The sequence below is a fragment of the Mastigoproctus giganteus genome, chromosome 12 (assembly GCF_048544385.1).
Source record: "Mastigoproctus giganteus isolate SK-2022 chromosome 12, ASM4854438v1, whole genome shotgun sequence".
Classification (NCBI taxonomy): domain Eukaryota; kingdom Metazoa; phylum Arthropoda; class Arachnida; order Uropygi; family Thelyphonidae; genus Mastigoproctus; species Mastigoproctus giganteus.
Window position 1 is genome coordinate 146,506,143 of NC_143586.1, and position 18,707 is coordinate 146,524,849.

Here is an 18,707-nt window from a genome sequence, read left to right on the forward strand (position 1 = left end):
GCCAACACGCTTGATCTTTTCAAAAACAACCGTTCTAAATACATGGTCGAGGTGAGTAGTCTTCTAGGCACCTCAGGGTCACAACTTGGTGATAGTCTCTTCTCCAATGGACAGTTTGGCATTACAAGAATGCAAAGTGGGATGATCTGCGAGATTTATTTTCCTTGGTCGGATTATTGTTTAGAATATTCTGACGTCAACATTTGTTCAGATCGCGTCAGTGAAATTGTTCTTGTTGGGATGGAATCTTTAATTTCATACTCCACCTTAAAATCTCGTGCCTTTATCTAAACCTTGGTTTTCAGAAAAATGTGCGAAGGCTGTTCAAGAGAAGAACGTTGCATATCATATTTGACTTGTGCCCAAATATCGAGGTTCATTTTCTGTATACACCAAAACTTGAACCGATTGTAAAGCAGTTATTCATCAGTCTAAACTTGCTTTCGAACAGGCTAAGAGTAGAAAACTTGCTTCCTGTATAAATGGTAGCTGTGCATTCTGGTCTCTTGCCAAAGCTATTGGCCGCAATCTCTGCTCATCTCTGTTCCCACCTGTGCCAAAAATGTGATGGTTCTATTGTTTTTCAGCTAAAGATAAAGCTGACTTGATAGTATCATATTTTTCTTCCAATTCGTATATTGATGATCTTGGTAAACCACCTCCCACAACTTCCAGCAATTCAGTGCCTCCTGTGGTCTTTCTTTCAAAAGGATGTCATAAGGATTTTGAACAATCATGATGCTAAGAAAGCTCCCATGTCCCGGTGATATTTCCCAACTTGTTCTTAAAATCTGTGCTGTCGAACTTACCCCGTTCTATATCTCTTTTTCTTTTTTTTTTTTTTTTTTGTTTCTTATTCCAAAGGGGTTTTTCCGTTTGCTTGGAAATTTGATCATATTCAGCCAGCTCCTAAAAAGGGTAACAAATCCCTCTGATTCAATTATCATCCTATTGCGCTTATACTCCCAAATAATAGAGAATTCAATTAACAGCCAAATCTTAAACTATCCAGAAACCTTCCATCTGATCAACAATCACCAATATGGATTTCGTCAATGTCGCTCTACTGGTGATATTCTGGTTTATGTTACCCATCTATGGACAAATTCAGTGGGTGAAACTCCAGCAGTTTTTCTTGACATTTTTCAAAGGCTTTTGATGGTGTTTGGCATAAAGCCCTTCTACAGAAAAGCTTTATGGTTTACAAACCGATTTTTGTAATTGAGTATCCAGTTTTCTCTCTGACTGCTCATTGCAGGTGGTAGATGGCTCTAACTTCTCCACTAATGGTAGTTTTCCTCAAGGTTCAGTTCTTTCTCCCACTTTTTTCTTCTTGTATATTATTAATGATCTTCTTCCATTGACTGGAAATTCTATCCATAGTTTTGCTGATGACAGCACATTACATTCCCCCTTCCAGTTTGTGAGATCTTCCGCTGCACAAACAGTTTCAACTTATCGAATGTCCACTACCAGCTCTTTAAATGCTAATCTACAGGTAATTCTCCAATGGGACAAAAACAACTTAGTCGATTTTAATCCTTCTAAAACTCAGTCCCTGTTTGTTTTATGTCGCAAAAAGGAATCTTCTGCTCCTTTGCTTATCTTTAAGAACACTTAGATTTTTAGGCAAGATCATATATATTTTGAGGGGGATTACCCTGAGTACTGTAGGTTTTAATACCTCTCGTGTTTGGAGATTTATAAAAAAACAAAACCAAACTGGCAGTGTTTATATTCAATGAGGAAACACGTCCTTACCCCATGTCACAGTTTTCTTTGCGTCTATTTGCATTTCTTTTCTCTGACTGTCTTTAATTTTTTTTTTCTGTCTGTCTGTCTGCATTGTTTTGCGAAGTTGCTATTTTCGAAGTGAGGTTACAACCTTTCATGTTCACACGTTGATCATTTAATTTGTTCTTCTATAATCAGATCTATGAAAATGCCTGTCCTCCTTCCTGGCGCCGTTCTTTCGTTATTGCCTTACCAAAACCAGACAAAGATCCTTCCCTGGTTCAAAATTATAGGCCCATATCTCTCACGAGCTGCTTAGGTAAAATTTTCGAAAAGATGGTCCACACAAGATTCACTTACATCCTGGAGTCACAGAATATATATCTTTATTGCAGGCAGTGGATAGTTACATGGATGCAATGATACACAAGTATATGCTTGGGGTTTAACATAAAATTAACCAATACAGGAAAAGTTACATAACTACATATATAAAATTATATTACATGCGCGATAAAAAAAGAAAACGTTGGCAGTCACTCAGCTGAAGACGAAAGCTGTTCCCTCATGATGTGTCTTCTGTAGGTTTTGTCCTCTATAAACTTTTCGTAGTCCACATCAATCTCCTGGATGTTATGGATCATCTCCTTGGGCAGAAATCTGTAGCCTATCCTGAGCCTCCACGCCTCAGACTGCAGATGCTCTTAAGGGTTTCGGAGGAATCCTCCAATTGCACATCAGCCAAAATCTTGGCGTATTGATTTCACCCGCTATCATTTTAACTGTGACGAGTAAGCGGAGAGTGAAGATTCGTTCCGTGACAATTTCTGTAATGAACTACTTTGGTTGGGCACCTGTACGTGGTGAGAGGACCTCCCAGTGATACTGCTGATTTTCCAGATTAGCATCATTGGGATTTAACGCCCATACCTTGGTTCCAGGGTTACATCATTGGAATCCGGCGTGTGCAGCCGTGCGCCGCGACCCGTGGAATTCGGAAAGGGGAATCCTGGCGGTTGAGGGGCCCAGCCTTAATACACCACTTTGGCCCCTGCTTCGACAAAACGGGTGGTTTTGGACCGGCCCGACTGGGACCAATCGGCGAGTGGTTCTTACTGCTAAGGTTAACTGCGTTCCAATAAGTCTCCCTCCCTATGGTCCTGGGACGGGATCAAGGCTTATTGGAAACGTGGGTATGGTGTTCCTAAGCGAACTTGGCGTCCCATTCGTGTACGCAGTACCTGCTAGTTCACGAGTGGGTCTCCTCTTAGGGCTTCGTGGTGGGTAAGGTACTTAGTGCATCGGAAATTTTTATCTTACTCCTATGAGTAATTTAAATCCTACTTCTTCTGGGGCACTAACAAGGCCCCTACCTAATCGAGATGATAGCACGGATAACACCTCCGCTAAAAGAGCCAGAACTGAGGACACACCACCATCAGTGACGCCACTCTTCCTCATTTTCCATTCCACCGGAGAGCAGTCAAGAGGAAAGATGTCCTGCTTTATCCAGAAAGGATTAGAAGGGTTGGCAGGTTCACCAAAATCCGTTAAACAACTGCGTTATGGCGACCCTTTGATTGAAGCTTCCAGCACCAAACAAGCGGCAAAAATCTTGAACTCTACATATCCATAGGGGGGAATATCTATCAACGTAACCCCCCACAAAACTCTGAATTCTTCACGAGGTGTTATATCAGAGTGGGACCTTCATGTTTCTGAAGAAGAGATCTGTTCTGAATTAAAAGACAAAGGAGTGACAGCTGTCAAGAGAATATCGATACGAAAGGATGGGAATCTCGTACCTGCCCGAGTTCTTATCTTCACATTCAACACCCCACTGCCTCCAAGTTTCATCAAGAAAGGGCATCTAAACTGCCCAGTGAGGATTCATTCCAAACCCACTGAGGTGTTTTAGATGCCAAAAATACGGCCACTCACAAACAGCTTGTTGTGGTAACCCTGCCTGTGCTCGATGTGGTGCTAAAGACCACGCGAGCAAGGAATGCTCAGCTTCAAAACCAACCTGTGCCAACTGCTAAGGAGAGCACCCCGCCTATTCTAGAGCATGCCATCGGTGGAAGGATGACAAAGAAATCCAAAAATTAAACAGAGCTGAATATCTCCTACCCAGAGGCCAGACAACGTATCCAACCAATAAATAGCGGGAAACATTATGCCCAGAAGGTTTCTGTTAAGTGCACTGTCGGTACGCAAACTGAGATGACTGTACCACTAAGAGAGTCATTCACTCTGATTGCACGCTATTTATTGAGTTCACAAAAGCCCACAAAAAAAAACAGTCAGCTGCCACTCCTATATCCGTACCTCCTAGTGCTCCACCACTACCAAAACCAAGTGGTAAAGAGCCTCCAGTAATAACAGAAACAATGGATGTAGAGAACAAGGAGGTACCGGATGAATCAGTCTTGGAACTCTTTGCAGAGGAAGAAATGGATACGGGACAGCGTCCATTCTTCCCCAAAAAAGATAAATCCAAGACTGACAAAAGTAAGGCCTCAGCACCTCGGAAGCCGCCTGATGGACCCACAAAGCCAAAATAATGGCTAATTTCCTACAATGGAATTGTCGTGGATTCTGGCAAAATACATATGACATCAAGGTCCTCCTGCAAAAGCACGAGCCAGTTTGCTTTTGCTTGCAGGAGACTTATCTAAAAGCAAATGATAACCCCACCATGCATAACATAACATTTTTTTTTTTTCTTAAGGACAGAATTGTGGATGGTCCTGCTCGTGGGGGAGTGGCTATCCTTGTGGTCAACCAGACCCCAGTTCAGCCCTTGCTAGTTACAACTAGAATAGAGGCTGTTGCAATTCGCCTTACAGTGGGATTTTTATTAACCGTTTCCTCTATTTATTTGCCACCTGGGATAGACAGCTCCCAGGGAGACCTTGATGATCTTGTAACGCAGTTGCCTCCCCCTTTCTTACTTCTCGGGGATTTTAATGGACACTACACCCTGTGGGGTAGTGCTAACATCAATGGAAGGGGGACGAGTCATAGAGCGTATGCTAAATGACAATGGCCTTTCCCTTCTAAATACTGGAACAAACACCTTCTTCCACATGCCTACCCGTACGTTTTCTGCCATTGATCTCTCTATCTGCTCCCCTTCTCTACTCCCTTCACTCTCTTGGGAAGTGGAGGAGAACCCATATGGAAGTGATCAGTTCCCTGTGATAACCTCGTTACACAGTGGGAGACCGCATCTTCCTTCCAGGTTACCATGGTGGAAGATTGATCAGGCTGACTGGACTGCCTTCCAACATCAGGCAAATTTTGACCTCAGTATCGTCAGTCAGGAGCCTATCAATGTTGCAGTAACGTACATCACAGAATTTATTGTCCAAGCAGCTGCGAATGCCGTCCCAAAAACATCTGCCCGGTTTCCACCATTTCCCAAACCATGGTGGAATTCACAATGCACAGAAGCAAAAAAGGCACAAAACAAAGCGTGGGGAATATTCCGACGATATCCTACCATGACCAACCTTATAGCCTTTAAACGCGCACGAGCCAAAGCACGCTACATCCGCCGTCAGAGTCAAAAGGAATCGTGAATCCGTTTTACTTCATCAATTACTCAGTCCACTAGTACTAAGTTGGTCTGGGACAAAATCCGGAAAATTAAGGGAAAATATACATCCCACAATTCTTCAATCCTAGATTATAATGGATGCACTATTGCAGATCCAACTGCAATAGCCAATTCTCTTGGGGAAACGTTTTCTAACATCTCTGCGACATCTTCGTATTCCCCAGAGTTCCTGGTCCTGAAACATAAAATCGAAAAACGTGCACTTAATTTTAAGTCTAAGAGCCTTTATCCCTACAACGGGGCATTCACTATACAGGAACTGAAAAGAGCCCCTCACTCTTTCAAAGGCAAGTGCTGTTGGACCAGATGGTATCCATTATGAAATGATTAAGCATCTTTCACCAAAATCTATGGATCACCTGCTCCTTCTATGTAACAATCTTTATTGAAGGGCAGTTTCCGGATTCCTGGCGCAAGGCAATCGTTCTTGCCTTTGCTAAGCCAGGAAAGAATCCGAAATTCACTACCAATTATCGTTCTATTGCTCTTCTTGCTGTCTGTGCAAAATCCTAGAGAGAATGGTTAACTTTAGTTTAATGTGGCATTTAGAATCGAATGACCTTCTCTCTAACATGCAGTGCGGCTTCCGACGGAACCAGTCCACTTTTGACCATCTTATTAGATTAGAAACATCCATCCGGGATGCTTTCCTAAAACGTGAACATTTGGTGTCTGTATTCTTTGACATGGAGAAAGCGTATGACACAACTTGGAAATTTGGCATCTTAAAAGATTTGCATAACTTGGTCTTAGAGGGCATCTCCCCATTTTTATTAAACTTTTTTAGCCAATCGATCTTTCCAAGTTCGTGTGCGATCCTCACTCTCTCGTCCCTTTTGTCAAGAGGAGGAGTACCACAAGGATCAGTATTAAGTGTCACGCTTTTCGCCATCAAAGTAAATTCCATCACCGAACAACTTCCTCCAACCATAAACAGTGCCCTCTGTGTTGATGACTTTAGCATATTTTGTCAGTCATGCAACATGAGGGTTATTGAAAGACAACTGCAAAAAGCCATTGATCGCCTAAATTCCTGGGCTCTATCTAATGGATTCAGGTTATCGCCGCAGAAGACCGTTTGCGTACACTTTTTTCGTAAGCGTAATCTTCATCCCGAACCTGAATTAAGACTAGGACAAAATGTTATTCCAGTAGCGGCGGACACAAAATTCTTGGAACTCATATTTGATAAAAAAACTGACCTTTCTGTATCACATCCGTCAACTCCGCACAAAGTGCACAAGAGGGCTGAATATTCTGCGCTCTTTCCTCTACATCTTGGGGTGCGGATCGATGCACCCTACTACGCATCTACCGTGCACTTGTACGATCCAGACTAGATTACGGGTCCCTGGTATACAATTCGGCCAGAGTGTACTTCGATGGCTGGATCCTGTCCATTATCAGGCTCTCCGTATCGCTATTGGAGCATATCGAACATCTCCTGTCCAGAGCTTATACGTCGAAGCAAACGAACGACCGTTATCGCTTCGACGTAGGCAGTTGTCTCTAAAGTACGCCTTAAAACTGAAATCCCTGCCAGACCATCCTACGTGGCCCTTCGTTTTTGAACCACGATGGGAAAATTTATATAATACCCGTAAGACTGCCAATCGTCCTTTTGGTATTCGTCTCCAAGAGCTACTCAAAGAACTTAATATCAAGGTAGACAAGGTTGCCAAACACCAAAGCAACCCCTTCCACCCTGGCATGCTCATGTTCCAACATGTGACTTCTCCCTTAGAAATTGGGGAAAGTCGGACACTCCATCGTCTGTCTACCCGCAGTTTTATTCAGCACACAGAGCTGAACATTCTGACTTCGCCAGTTTACACAGACGATTCGAAGTCAGAATCATATGTCGGATCTGCTGTCGTCTTTACAGACACCACATCGGAGCAGATTCTCTCTGAATGCAGCATATTTACTGCAGAGCTGCACGCTATAGAGTTAGCCTTGGATCACATTAGTGAATGCCAATACCAACGGTTCATTTTATATTCCGACTCTCTCAGCGTGTTACAGGATTTAATAACTGTGAGGTATAATCCTCATCCGGTTCTGTCTAGCATTCAGCAGAAGATTCACTTCCTCCGAGAACGTGAATATGATATCCACTTCTGCTGGATTCTCAGCCATATTGGGATTAGGGGAAATGATTTGGCTGACACCGCAGCCAAATCAGCAATTTCCAGTAATAATCGCTGTCTTTTAGTCACTTCTACAGGCAAATAATACACCAAAAGATACACTCCCAATGGCAGGATTCGTGGAATAGACAGACTACGAATAAATTATATCGTATAAAGCCTGTAATTGAACAGGTGGCAGTCTAGTCTGCGCAGGAATCGTAAGGAGGAAGTTGTTCTTGCCCGGACCCGCATAAGACATAGTCATTTGACTCATTCTTGTTTGCTGATGGCCCTCCTATGTGTGAGTCCTGTGACACAATTTTATCAATCAGACACATTTTAATTGCATGTCCAGTTTTTAGCAGTATATGTTTTACCGCTTTTAACCATCTGACTGAGCCGTGTACACTCAGATTTTATCCGACAATGACAATGTGTCTGCTACCTCTAGCTTTTTGAAATCAGTAAACCTTTTTACTGATATTTAAAAAATTTGTTACTTGTTTATTAATATTTGTCTTTTACAGTTTATACTTGTTTTTATACCTTGACTTAGTGACCTAACTCATTAGGCCACTGAAAGTTTTTCCTTTTTATGACCAGGTTTTGGCGCATTATAGCCTTAGTTGCTAATGCGCCAATAAAACCCAACCAACTGCTTTGGTAATATTTGAAGTATGTGTGAGTGGTGGCAGTTTATGCTTGAAGAGGACCCACCGAAGAACTCATCAGATGTAATGGTTTTTAGCGTGGTTTTCGTTGCCGACGCCCAGATTTCCGATCCGAAGGTGATGACAAGCCGCAGAAACCGATATGTATTGGAGCGTGTACTCGGGCTCTGTGACATGAATCTTCTGCCAGATCATCAGTACGACTTTCGAAAAATCAGATCAACCTTAGAAGTGCTCATAAAAGCCGAATCTCACATCCGCAATGCCTTTGTCAAGAAACATCTATTCATGGTCAGCTTAGATCTTGCAATGGCACTACATGGCGTATTTGTATTCTTATTGATCTTTACCATCTTGGACTTAGAGGGGCGATTTGCTTGAAATAATTCAATTTCTTGCAATTGCGTTCTTTTCAGTTCCGATATAAAAACACATTCTCTCCTTGTCACATTCAGAAAGGAATCCCGCAGGGATCAATACTTAGACCAACATTATTTGCAATCCGAGTTAGCAGCATGACAGCAGATATCCCAAATATTGTTGAAACTTGCATGTATGCAGACTACCTTACCATTTCCTGTCGGTCTCGAAGTATCAATGCCATTGAACGGCAGCTCCAGCTTGACATAAACAAAATAAAATCCTGGAATTCGGGAACGGTTATCGACTATCAGAAAAGAAGTGCACTGCCACTCGCTTTTGCGATTCCTGATCCTGACTTGCAAATAAACAATACTCCAATCCACTTGTCACTACCGTCAGATTTCTTGGACTGATATTAGATAGCAAGCTGAAATTCCAAGCTCACATCACTTACTTAAGAACTACTTGTCTAAAGCGTTTGAACTTACTTCGATCAGTCTCGTCCATGTCTTGGGGAGCTGATCGGTATACTTTATTACATCTTTACAGAACTTTAATCCATTCTCGCTTACATTATGGTTGTCCAGTGTATGACTCTGCCAGAAGCACTACTTTACAACGTCTAAATGTGATCCAGCATAAGTGAACAATTGTCGAAGCATGCTTTGCGAATGATGAGTTTATGGTTATTGTGAGGATATTGTGTGAGAGAGAATTGAATATGTTTAGAGGCAAGATCAGCACTTTATTTTCCCGGAATGTCAGAATGGCCAGGGATCCAGAAAAAACTGATTGGACACGCTGAGGAGATTAGCTGGGAATAAATGTATTTCAATGTAGGGTGAGAAGATGAAAAATTCTTCCTTATGGCAGAGATAGCACTGATGGAGTCGATATAAATTATGGCATCTGAGATGGAAAGCTCAGTTTTACTAAGTGCTAAATTGATGGCATATAATTCAGCAGTGAAGACGCTACATGGTAATGAGGCTATAACAGTAATTGTAGGAAACACTGCAACAGTACCTACCATGCTGACAGTTTTCGATCCCTCAGTATAGATTTTATAGGCATGGGAGTTCAGAGTCGAGTGAGCTTAGTGCAACTGCCCGACATTGCAAGGAGGTATGACATTCTTTCCCCACTGAAGAAAATGTACATCGTAAGAAGCAGAAATCTACGTCCAAGGTCCTAATACTGATCCTCGGGGAACCTCCACTTCTTACGTCAACCTAACTGAGGAATAACCATTTATCACAACCCTCTGCCTCCTACCCTGAAGCCATCCAGCTATCCGTCTAAGGATTTTCCGGGTGATTCCAACCCGTTCCAGCTTATAAAGTAACGCTCATGTGGGACTGAGAGGTGGAAAAGACCAGAGTTCGAATCTCATCAATGACTCAGTCCATTTTTTATCGGTCTTTTCCACAATGAAGCTGAGCTCAGGCGAAAGTAATATGGTTTTTTCTTCCGGAAACTGATTTTTGATTCAGAAAACAGCAAATCGACCAGGGACCACGCGCAATTTGCAGACGCATTATATACGGTGTAATGCGCCCTGAGTCGTCAAAAACTACAAAAATAAACCAACGGTTTATTTTTGTAGTTTTTGGAGACTGTATTATTTTCAGTCTCGTAACAAAATTTCGTGGTAGAAAGTGTTATTTGAAGGCCTTAGAGATTAACGAAAGCAAGATTTCAGCGAGTGCTAACAAATCAACAGAACAGTTTACTCAGCAGGTGTTTCATTAGGATCGTGCGAGAGACTGGGCACGAACCACGAAAGAAAGATAATGAGAATTTGCCCAGTACATCGTAGTTGCAACTCTGCCAGAAATGCGCAGCTCGGCAGGTGTTTTTTCATCTGAAATGCGAGACCACTGCGATGATTGACTGTTGCGTGTTAGAGTGACGAGATCCATCGCTAATTAAGCACGCATGCGTTCTCTCGTGTCTTGTTGTCTTCGACAAATTAGATCTGTCTGCTAACCAGGGCAGACAGTCCCAGTTTTCAGTGCAAATTTCGGGTCATCGGTTCCCTTTTTCAGTGCAGCTGTGTTAATCGATGTGTTAATGAGATAAAAGAGAATGAAAACAGCACCAGTATTTCAAACACAGTAAGTAACGAATTACTAGACAAAGGAATATTTCCGATCTCGATTATACGCTATGCAAATTGTAAAACTGCTTCATTCTGATAAGAACAGTACAGAAAAATTGTAAGTTTTGTCCTTTTTTTTGTATACGCATTATTAATCAAATTATGTAAATATTCTTGGCCATTTCTTATTGTTACAACCCTGATCATGGTCACTGCCATATTGTTTTCCGATTATAGCATATGTAGCCATGTAATTATTATTTGTTATTGTTTTATAGCCATATCCATCATTAGTTAAATTTATCATACTCACCTAGATGCAGTACTCCTGGTCATAACGCCATGATGAGTAATATTGTTTATAACAACTGTTTTACCTGTACCTTACTTACGATGAGTGGTCAGTAAGTTATGAGAATGGAGTATAAGGGACATCGTCAGAAAATTCTGTTTCTTTTTAATTTTTCAATATATTCATCCCAAAGTTCAATCCACTTATTGTATTTAATCTGTGAAAGTTTAATCCTTAAAATCTTCGGTTTAGTTATGAAACCAGGTTTTACATCTGCATTTTCCTTTTCGTCTTTAAAATGAGTTCCATGAAAATGACCCGAGGTTTCTGATCAAATAGTCAGTCACTTGGAGCTAGACGTGGCCTGTACGGTGGGTGGTTCAATTATTCAACTCCACATTCGTGAATTTTATCCTGTGCAGTCCCAGCTTTGTGCACGTGTGGATGTTCATGGAGAAGCAAAACCCGATAATCCAACTTCCCTCTTCGTTTTTCCCTTTAACATAAGGTTGGCATAATATTCCTCCGTTATTGCAGTTTTATGTGTAACGTAATCAATTAACAACAATCCTTTCACGTCCCAGAAGACTGAATCCAACACTTTTCCAGCTGATGGTTGAGTTCGAAACATTCGAGGTTGGAGATCACTTCCATTGCATGCGTTCTAATTTGGATTCAGGATCATAAAATTGCATCTACGTTTCATCACCAGTCACTAAACGGAATAAAATTCAACCAAGAGTAGCGAGAATTAATTTTAAATTCTCTTTTGTTGACTAAACCCTCTATTTGTCATAAATGTTTCCAATATCCCATTTTGCACATACATTTGACAATTCCCCGATGCTCATGTATTTTAAAATGCTTCCATGGGAAATGAAATTTATTGTTAAAATGCTTCCATGGGAAATGTTAATTACTTTTTAAAATTCACACACTTTAGTTCTGTTTCCTAATTTTTTTTTTTCTTCAACGATGGCAATTGTTTGAGATGGGCGACTAGACCTTGGACTATCCTCAACTCACTTCCGTCCTCTTTTGAACTCTGCCGACCATCTCGCAACAGTAGAACTGGGTGATACTTTTCAAACACTCTTCATTCTTTTGTGGATTTCAACATTTCTGCCCTCTTTTGACAAAAATTTGCTTACTAAACAATGTTCTATTTTCTTAGTGTCCATTCTTCTTCCACTTACCAACATAAATTTCAGAAATTGTTTTGAGACATGAAATTTTTTTTTCCTATTATTTTATATACTTTTCTCAGAAACTTATACTTCTCTTATCCAAACAGAAGCTTCCTTTCACAATGTGAAGAGTTTCGTTGGGTGAACGAAACTTTTGACGTCCTTAGTGGTCCAATAAAGATGTCACTTAGTGGGCGAACGACCCTGCTTGCTGTTTTCTGTGACCTCAGATCAGGCGAAGGTGTCACGGAGGGCGTTTGTTCTTGGCCCAAAGTTGAACATTTTTTTTTTCCTCTGTCACACCATCTCCACCATATCTTTTATGACCAGCAAATATTTTGCTTTTCCAAAGACTTGTACCGTGGAACAACCGACCGCCCTCTTTTGGCGTCTTTAATCATTTTCCTCTCAAAGTTTGTAAAATTGTATACCATCCGAGGTTTCTGCACTTCCGCAATACAATGAAGCGAGGCTAGACCAGCTTCATCTTGAATGACATATGCGTTGGAAACATGACTTTTGGAATAACTTATGAAAAATGAAACAACCCTAGATTCAAAATGAGAACAATCCGTTTTCATTTTGAATATTCTGATTATGGCCATCAATCGTAATTTTTTTTTTCATCGCATTTCCAGTTTTCCCTGAAATTAAGAAAATCAAATTTTCACGTAAATATACAACTTCCAGAAAGCGATAAGGTTCTTTCACCAATAAAGGTCCACACAATTTCAGAACAGTAAGTCATTTGGGTATGTTGCTGCTAAGGAAGATCAGCTGAGACATTTTAGACAAAAAAAATCAGTATTTGAAGAGTTTCTTTTGTAATACTTCTCCTCGGCCCTCTTAGGTAGCACAGTTGGTAGAATCACCGTGTGGCAATCACCAGAGTTCGAATTCCGTCAATGACGCAAGGAATTTTTATGGGTCCTTTTCACAACGTGACTGGGTTAGTCTGTTCCAGGCAAGGTTAGCAGGATTTTCCTCCCGGAAACTCAGGAGGGTTTTTTGGTCCAGAAAACAGAAAATCGACCATTGAACATATGTAATTTACAGACAATATACACGGAGCAATATGGTCTTAGACGCTGATTCTCTTAAAGCAACAACCTAAATTGCTTATCCGCCTAAAATCCTACATCCAACGAACAACCAACTCTCGTAATCAAATCGAACCAAACAATGTAGCCACCCATCATAAGTTGGGAAAGTTTAATCTTTTCCAAGATTAAAAGGCTTCACAGTAACCAGTAACGCTTCCCCGTGCTCAATGCGAGCGCCCATACACAGGACGACATATTTCATCCTAGGCTTCTGCACTTTTCAAATTTTCAATTAGCTCGTTGTAATTCCTCTTGTTATCTGAAATCATATATACGAGCCTAAATGCCTGCTGAACTTTCTTTTCAACAGCGGTTAATTTTCCTCCAACTCTTTAGATGTCTGCATCTGCTTACTTTGTGATTCAAATAATACTTTTCTTTCGCTTCAGACAATTTCTAGGAATATGAAATGTATATAATTGAGAGCATTACTTTGACTAAACAAAGGTTTGTTAGTGTGATTCACTAGCGTTACATTAATGTAAACGTGTAGCAGAGAAACTTGTTTGTACTTGTCCACTGTATTGAGTTTACCGCGCTTTAATCCCTGCCTGGCAGGTTACTTACTGGCTGTTGGCTTTCTGTCCTATAGATAGGGGTGAAGGATACTTCGTGTTACCTCCGTGCACTCCAAGAAGGAATCAATTGTTGCTGTTATTGTTGCATTGTTATCCTCTTTCATGTGAACTGAATCAGCAACAGGAATTATCGAAAATGTATTGCCGTTGAGAAGCAAAACAATCAGACTGAGCAGTAACGTAACACAAATCAGAAACTGGAAAGAGGAAAGATTTTAAAAAAAAGGATAACTTTTCCTGACATTGTAGCTAAGATCGAGTAAAGTCCATCTTTTTGGACCAGATGTCAAGAGCTCTTTGTTGGATTTGATGGAACCTAAGGCTCTGAATGCATTATCTAATTGCCGTTATTAGGGAAATGTAGAAATTTTCTTGCTTGGAATGAATGGTTCTGTTCAACAGATGGCAACTTCCACCTCACGAGGTCTCTTCTGAAGAATGTGTAGAGAAAATTAGTAAATCCTCATTTTGTGGAGGAAAGAATGATATATATATATATATATATATACTTTAATATGTAACATTTCTTTGATCTTCAGATTAGAGCCCACTTGGTAATTGATACTCTGTTTTCAGCAGCCGTAATTGTACTTGGAGTCTCTTCGTATTCGATGTATGGTGAAAGGCATAAACAGCTATGCTTTTCAGTGCATTTGATGATCTTTCTAAAGTTAGTCGGTGGTTAGCCGGCAGAGGGCAGGTGCCCACGTTTTGTCTTGATCATCCATTCGCATTGGGTGTGATGATTTGAACGATAATATTCGCAGACATAACAGAAGGGAGAAAGGTTTACAACATGGACCGTTTGTAAAAGCAATCTGAAACCAAAGAAAGATTAATTTATATGCATTTGAGAAAGTCTTTTTTGTAGTATTTAGATTTATGAAAATGACTATATTGAAAGTTTATTCAGAATTAAAAGCCTTCATGCTCCTTTTCGTAATCTTTCCTAGGTTTGGCATATCAGTGCTATATTTGCAGTTTTTCTCCAGAAGATCGAAACAATCGAACAGACATGTGTACAGACGACAACTTCAAACCACAACACGTGTACACGCACCCTTGTGAATCCGGTTGCGAGAGTTTCGTCCAGTGGGATGCCAATGGTAATAAGATGTAGAACTTTATATTACAAACCTCGAATAAACAAATTTACTGTTAAAAGTAATATTGAAGATGGATTTTCTGATTATACTTTGTTGTTAATATACTTTCGGTTAACGCTACTGATAATTCATCCGAGTCTTTTAATACGAATCTTTCTTCTTCTGTAGGAGTGCTGGAGCAGTGGAGGCGAAACTGTGTAGCCGATGACATCGAAATCACCGGAACTTGCAAGCTCGACGAAAGTCTGGGTTGGAAAAGGAAGCGATGTACTTGCAAGAATGACTTCTGCAACAGCGCAACCCTGTGGCACTCATCCCCACTTATCTTCTTGGTTCTGGGTGTGGCAACGACATGGGAAAGCAGAAATGCAGTAATTTAGAGCCGAAGACCAGTAGGGTCGTCGTTGTTGTTGTTAAGATGTCAACACTGCCAGAAATGCTTTAAAAATTCGAAAGACGTGCGAAGGTGAGTGATGCAAGAACACCCTGCCAATTTCGAGCATCAGTTTCCTCGTGAATTGAAAATGTGTGCAAAGACTCGGTGGAAGGTTTATCAAATGTCGATGTCTGTTTAAATATCTATTTTCTACTTGAAACGACAGCGATGCTGTGAGCTTATATGCTCGCTTTGAAAGAGTGATATGCAGGAAAAAAAACAGTTACAGGATATTTGTAAGCAACCACAAGTCAACTATCGAAGTGCAATGTTAGTTTAGTATTAAATGTTGTACCGTTTTCAGAAATGCAGTATTTCAAAATGGCCGGCTCTATGGACGACGATGCTACTAGGTAATTTTAACACAAATCCTCGCTATCCCCTTCAAGGGAATATGTTCCCTTTAGCTACAAAACATTTCTAAAACATTCTTCAGCGAATTCTTCTTTTTTTATTAATATTAAAAAAAAAATAAGATTCAAACCAGGAGTGGATATTTTAAGTACGTATTTGATTGGGGGTTTGACGCAGTCAAATAATCATTGCAGTTTATAAATAAAAAGTGCTCTCTTTCTCCCGCAATTTTTATTTGTCCAGGGTTGCTCAAATCTAGCAATCTAAATTACCAACCATTAAGCACATTTGATTATATAATCTTATGAGGCAAGTTATCCTCAAATTTGCATAATGCGTCACAGCATCTTCAAAAGGACCATTGTACTTCTTGGTGATGAAAACATTGGCATTCCATTAAAACATGACAGTCCATAATGGTACCCGAATACGACTTTCATGATTATATCTACGTGCATAATAAGGGCATAAGGAGTGAAGGAAAAACTGCTGTTTTAAATTAAATGGGCTAATACAGTGCCGAATATTTATATCACACCGGCTGTAAATGTATTTCATATTTATTCCTGGAAATAATTTCTTAAGTTTCCGAACAGATGGACACTTTAAAATCTTCAGTATCCACACAGTATTGTACTTAATAAACATTCAGTTCTTTACTGTGAAGTACTTAAAATTCTAAGATTGCGCAAGATTAATTATATATTAACTGAATACAGATATATTTGATTAGTCTTTGTAATTAATTTAAAATTAAAATTGGGTTAATGGTATTCATGAATCGAACGTGGTTTTATACACACTTGGTCAAGAGCTTTCGTCCCGAATTCGAAATTAACAGAGATTTGTTTTATTCTTTTCTCATTTGATTTTAAATTTTGACAACTAATATGAGCACATATTAGGCAGTTTCCTTTAATAGCGAATTTGTAACCAGCTTACCTGGCAGAATTGATAACTATATGATCCACTTTTACAATGTGATTTTTTACCCTGTTTGGGATGCTATTTGAAACAACTACATTTTAATGTTTTATATTGAGATAAAGCATTCATATATTGTCATTTAATAGAATAAACTTCATTATTTAGAACCGTTATATTAAAATTTAAAACCAGAACTATCTATAAATAAATTTTCTATTAGGACTTGAAATTAATCTATAACCTCGGAATGCAGGCTGAACATAGAAATTGATCCATCCCACGTGGTCTATGATGATATTCCCCAAACCGAACGAAAATTTAAATTATAAACATTGAAAACAGTTAATTGTGTGTATTGGGAGAAACGCTTCATTGAGTTTAGCATCACTAATATTTAAAAACATGAGAAACAACGCAAATTTATAAGTATTATAAATGTTTTCCAGTGCAACACATACCCCAAGTTGAATTGCGTAATATCTTGGTGCGGGGTTTCTTCTAGCATTGAGTTCTCACTCAAAAGAAAGGTACCATCCTCCAGTTCTAGCAATTCGATTTTGTAAGTGCTATAAGCAATGACTTGTTGAATTCTCTTAAATTTATAACGCTTGGAATGTGTCAGTTGTATGTAATGTTGGATACAGCGCTGTTATATAGCTTCAAATAAAAAGCGCCGTGAACTTGAGACTATTAATGTAATAAATGCTTCCCTGGTACTTCTTAAATGCGAAAAAAAGGCTCTTGTTGATGTCATTCGAAAGTCTTTAAATGTCGCCATATATTAACTAGAGGTCTAAATTTAGTACAGATTTCTATTTATTATTCTATGAGATGGAAAATCAAGAAATATTTTGTCTGATGTACAAATGAATGTCACATCTATGAAATAGTATCAAAGATGTGTATTTTCCCATATGAAACGTAAATGTTGTCAGATCAAAACCGCCTATAATTGATTGTAAAGGAAAGATTATGAGAAGAAAATAAAGGTGTTTGTAGTCAGAACTCATCTCCAGTTTGTTAACTTTTTTTTTGTTTTATAATGAAATATTGTTATTATATTATGAAATGCAAATTTTATAGGTTAATAAGATTATCCAAAATACGATAGTTTGGCTAATTTATACAATTTCGAAATCCGTTAACCAACAATATTTGTAAATATCAGGAAATTTGGCGTTATCCAAAGAGTCATCCCAGTGCTTTTTCATTTAGAAGTTTTCTTGACAAATTTAAGTTGATTTACCCTTTATAATGACCACGATAATTAGAATTCACGCACGGTATGGCTTTGTGACATGCAGCGTTAATTCCATCCTTCAAACCCATAAGGGATAAATTCAATTTTTCTCAATTTGTGCAGTTAAAAAGACATTTCTCCATTGCCTTGGATAGATGCGGTAATAGAAGATAGACGTCTGATTACCAGAACGTGTGCGTGTTCTTAATTAAATTCTTAATTAAACCACGAATTTCTCGATTCTCAAGCGGTTTATTCAGAGTATTAATCTGGATTAAATTGCATTTGAAAAAAAAAAAAAAAACGTTCTATTCGAAGAAGTAAACAAGCATTATTAATTGTTCTTTATGTAATACAGCTACCGAAAATTAATTTTATCCTAAATTTTCCTCCTAAAATTTAATTCAGCAAAATGTGGTACTTAAATAGAAATAGTTTCACGATATTTATGAAAATAACTTTTTAATAGACGATATTTAATTATACATATTCTTATATTAGAAATATAAGATATTTCTAATATAAGAAATATTCCTATTACTGATTTTTATTAGGTGGCAATCCATTTAATAAAAATCATTAATAATAATTTTAGTCAGGCTAATAAAAATGCAATTCTTGATCTAAAATATTAAAACGTTACCTAGTAAAACTAACGCTTTACTAGCCAGCGTTTATCTGACTATCATTTGTTCAAATTTAATGTAAAAATTCAGTAATAATAATATTTTATTAGGAAACAGAACTACACAATAATACATTAAAATATAAAATGCACCCATAAAACACTTATCTACACCTAGCTGAACTGAACAACAAAATGGTGTTTCTTCCTGTTTATATATCAATTATATTACCTCT

At 39.0% G+C, this 18,707-nt stretch overlaps 1 protein-coding gene across 2 annotated transcripts in view; it reads left to right on the forward strand.

The window, feature by feature from the left end:
* Positions 1-16,363, forward strand: part of LOC150077489 (uncharacterized) — a 73,159-nt gene extending 56,796 nt beyond the window's left edge. For both annotated transcript variants that reach the window (XM_090386788.1, XM_090386789.1), the window contains exons 3-4: positions 14,737-14,889; positions 15,058-16,363. In XM_090386788.1, coding sequence (XP_090242914.1) covers positions 14,737-14,889; positions 15,058-15,269 — 365 coding nt within the window. In that variant the 3' untranslated portion in view covers positions 15,270-16,363. The remainder of the gene's footprint in view (positions 1-14,736; positions 14,890-15,057) is intronic.
* The last annotated feature ends 2,344 nt before the right edge of the window (positions 16,364-18,707 follow it).